Raw genomic sequence first — 1,449 nt, 5'->3', positions numbered from 1 at the left:
GTATACAGCAACGCAGGAGACCAATAATAGTGGCGTCAATAATATAGTTTACAAATGATATTATGCTCTCATTGCGGATCAGGTCAAATCGATTGGAGTCGGGTGGGGTCAGGTGCGGTGTCGGGTGGGGTCGGATGAAGTTGGTTGGGATTTGGTCGTGTCGGGTTGATCAATAACGATTTCCCTGTGCTAATCCCCCCCCCCATCCCTCTACTTGCTGTGTCAGATTCAACATAGCGAAGGGTGTTATTGAACACAAAAATTGTCGTTCACAATTTTGCCATACTGGCTACTTGTGTCAACTGCTGCATTTGCAGTTGCTGTGTTGAAAGGGTCTTAAATTCTTCCGACATAGGACATTTTTCCTAAATACGTTTATCCGTATCAGCTTCTCCTAATCGACACTGTCCAATGCAGCATTCTGCTCTTTGCGCATATCTGATCGTTCAACTAGCGACCTTGAAAAAGAGACACGTTTGTTTTTTGAAGGTCAGTGTGGAATTTTCTTGGATTAGGCCACGTTACGCCATAATGATAGCTTCTGCTTATGCGTAGAGGAACATCTGGCTGAGCTCGGCTGAATTTGATTGGCGGTGTGCACTGGAATAGTTAAACTGCTGTTGCACACACACATTGACCCATAACCGTGAGATTACGGATCCGGAGATTTGAGACTCAGCTCTTTCCACTTGGGAAAAGCCCCTACCCGAAGTTCCCACTGTTCATTATTGATGATGATGATGATGATGATGATGATGATGATGATGATGATGATGATGATGATGATGATGATGATGATGATAATGAATGGGAGGAGGAAGAGGAAGAGAAAGAGGAGGAGGAAGAGGAAGAGAAAAAGGAGCTGGAGGAGGAAGAGGAGAAGGAGGAAAAGGAGGAGGAGGACAAAGTTGAAGACGAGGAGGGTAAGGAAGGATAGATAGAAGGAGGAGGAGAAAAAATGTCGATGAGTAAAAAAAATATTGATTTAACGCTCAAAACCACAATTACCTCCACAAATTGATAGACATATATAGCTTGTGATCTGTAGGTAAAAGTAAACAACAAATGGAAGAAACAAGAAGAATGCAAGACTGTCTACACACGATTCAGCTACGCCATTCCTTTGGAGATTATTTTCCTCACACCACTGCAGAGCTGGAACCCTTACGACATTGAGACTTTCAAGGTAAAAATTGTCGTTTTGTTGGAGTTGTTGTTGTTGTTGTTGTTGTTGTTGTTGTTGTTGTTGATGATGCTGTTGTTTTTGTTGTTGTTGATGTTGTTGTTGTTGTTGTTGTTTTTGTTGTTATTTCTGCTGCTGTTGTTGTTGTAACTATTGTGATGAAATACATGATATTCAAACGACATTAATCTTACCAAGTCACGTTAAAAGAAATGTTTTAAAATAGCAATAATAACGCAGGAAAATACTTAAATATTGTACCCAGG

At 41.1% G+C, this 1,449-nt stretch overlaps 1 protein-coding gene across 1 annotated transcript in view; it reads left to right on the top strand.

The window, feature by feature from the left end:
- The window catches only part of LOC101854983, a 19,155-nt gene that overhangs the window by 11,015 nt on the left and 6,691 nt on the right, over positions 1-1,449 (top strand). The window contains exon 9 of the mRNA XM_013088291.2: positions 1,049-1,186. Within this exon, the coding sequence (XP_012943745.1) occupies positions 1,049-1,186 (138 nt within the window). The remainder of the gene's footprint in view (positions 1-1,048; positions 1,187-1,449) is intronic.

The sequence above is a fragment of the Aplysia californica genome, unplaced genomic scaffold (genome assembly GCF_000002075.1).
Source record: "Aplysia californica isolate F4 #8 unplaced genomic scaffold, AplCal3.0 scaffold00718, whole genome shotgun sequence".
In the NCBI taxonomy this organism is placed as follows: domain Eukaryota; kingdom Metazoa; phylum Mollusca; class Gastropoda; order Aplysiida; family Aplysiidae; genus Aplysia; species Aplysia californica.
The sequence above is the reverse complement of the archived record's forward strand: the minus strand, read 5'-3'. Positions and strand labels throughout refer to the sequence as shown.